This window comes from Pyxicephalus adspersus, chromosome 1 (assembly GCF_032062135.1).
Source record: "Pyxicephalus adspersus chromosome 1, UCB_Pads_2.0, whole genome shotgun sequence".
Lineage (NCBI taxonomy): Eukaryota > Metazoa > Chordata > Amphibia > Anura > Pyxicephalidae > Pyxicephalus > Pyxicephalus adspersus.
Window position 1 is genome coordinate 176,646,216 of NC_092858.1, and position 1,994 is coordinate 176,648,209.

Here is a 1,994-nt window from a genome sequence, read left to right on the forward strand (position 1 = left end):
TGCTGGTTGCTGCTCGAGGTTTCAGAACCAGTGCATGCCTTTAGTTCAAAAATAGGCTAAAGAGAGCCCCTGTCATATCCAAAAAAGTTTGTCTTGTTATTTATGAGACTCCAAAAAGTACTCAAAACTATTTTTTCCATTCTTTAGACCGGTGTTTCCAACCCGGGGGTTCCTCCAGAGGTTGCTGGGGGGTCCCTGTGCAATGAGAAATTTGTGATTCTCAGGTCAGTGTAAGTGACCCAATCATCTTTTTGGCTATCTGTAAGGGTGACATTCATCCCACTGGCCAGCAAATGTAGGAGGAAATCTTCCCACTGACCACCACATCAATGGTGTCCACACTGAGCTGTAGATATAGAAATTGTAGACGGGGATCCTTGAGACCTAAAATTTATTTCAAGGGCTCTCCCCATGTTAAAATTTGTTAATTTGCATTTAACATAACCTAATTCTCAGCTGATATTTGATGGATCGGTGATCAGTAACGGGCATTCTTTTTTCCATTGACATTCAGCTAGGAGCACTCCCCTAACAGCCACCAGCCAATAGATGAGCTTCCTTCTCTTTATTATAACAGCATGGTTTGCTATGGTTGGCTGGTGGTTGGTATGGAGCAATTCTGGGTGAATGATACACATATCCTGGTCAATACCAGATATTCAGCGTTCACCTGGTTTGTGTTGCAGATGCTGCAATCATTGGCAAGGATTTCCCCCAGGCTCTTCTCTAGGGCACAGATAGTACATTAAGGTTTTACAAACTGATTAAAGTTCTGATTTTTTCCTCTCTTCCCCCGATTAATCCCAAGCAATCTATTTAGTTGGATCTGTAAATGTTACTTTATTGCAGCAAAGAAGAATTAGCCCTGCTGGACAGAGCTGTGTAAACTGCAGAGCTGGACGGATAGAAATAATTATCATTATGGGGTTATGAAGAAGCCTCTAATATATGTATTTTATTTGTGTATTTAGCATTTTGCTTGGAGTTCAGCTTTAACCCAGCACAAGTGGAAAGTATTTGTAGTATGTAATCTATTCTCCAAATGCAATCCAGCAATAAAATAACAGAAGCACAAATCTAATAAAACATATTAGAGTCCTTGTAACATCATCGCTGCAATAAATAGCTCAGGGCATGTGTACAGGAATATTGCTTTTGATGCTCCCTGTAATCAGGGGATCAGGAGTTCCTGTTTTTACCTGAAGGTGGCGATGTCTGTACATCTGATACTCAATGCTACCAAAACCTCATCACATATAATAAAGACAAAACCCGTATTCCGCATTATTGTGTAACTTCGTGTTATAGTAAATGCTGTGCTCATTCCTTTCCTGTCTTTTTACAGGTACAAAAAGAATTTAAAGGCTCTGTATTTCGTCCATCCAACATTTCGCTCAAAGGTAGGATTTTATTGCATTCCATGCTATTGCAGTAAAGTGAATCAGCTGCAGCCATCGTTTGTAAAATCATTAAAGGGTACTTGGGGGTCGGTGCCTGTCATTGGACACCACCTGGGATCTTAGATTTGTATTTGATCTTGCAGCTTGGGTTATGGCAAACACCTCTCTACTTGCTCATGTTACGGTAATAAAGAAATTAATAGGAACATAAATCTGCAGATACAATATTACATTGTATCTCTCTTTAAGAATGCAGTGTTGGTTTGTTTTAAAATCACAATTTCTGCAGAGTGTTCTGCTGTGTCGCTACAGAGTGACGCTGTGTCATTTTTATTATTTTTTTTTTAAAAAGCAAAAGTGTGAGCATATTGCTGCTTAAAAGATTTATAAGCCATGGCAATGGGCTCTGTCTGGTCACATGACCAGCTCTCCTCCAATCACAGACTTTTCTCTGTTGAACACAGACACTTCCATGATTACATTCTGCAGGATGTGTGTGTTTGGTGTAATAGACAGAATAGCAATATCCACCTTCTGTTGTTGTATCTCTTCCCCCTTAGTGTATTATTAAAAGAGGAATAGACTGCAGAGATG

General features: G+C 39.7%; 1 protein-coding gene across 1 annotated transcript in view; it reads left to right on the forward strand.

The window, feature by feature from the left end:
* GDAP2 (ganglioside induced differentiation associated protein 2) overlaps window positions 1-1,994 on the forward strand; it is a 19,691-nt gene that overhangs the window by 14,283 nt on the left and 3,414 nt on the right. The window contains exon 11 of the mRNA XM_072398479.1: window positions 1,346-1,400. Coding sequence (XP_072254580.1) covers window positions 1,346-1,400 — 55 coding nt within the window. The remainder of the gene's footprint in view (window positions 1-1,345; window positions 1,401-1,994) is intronic.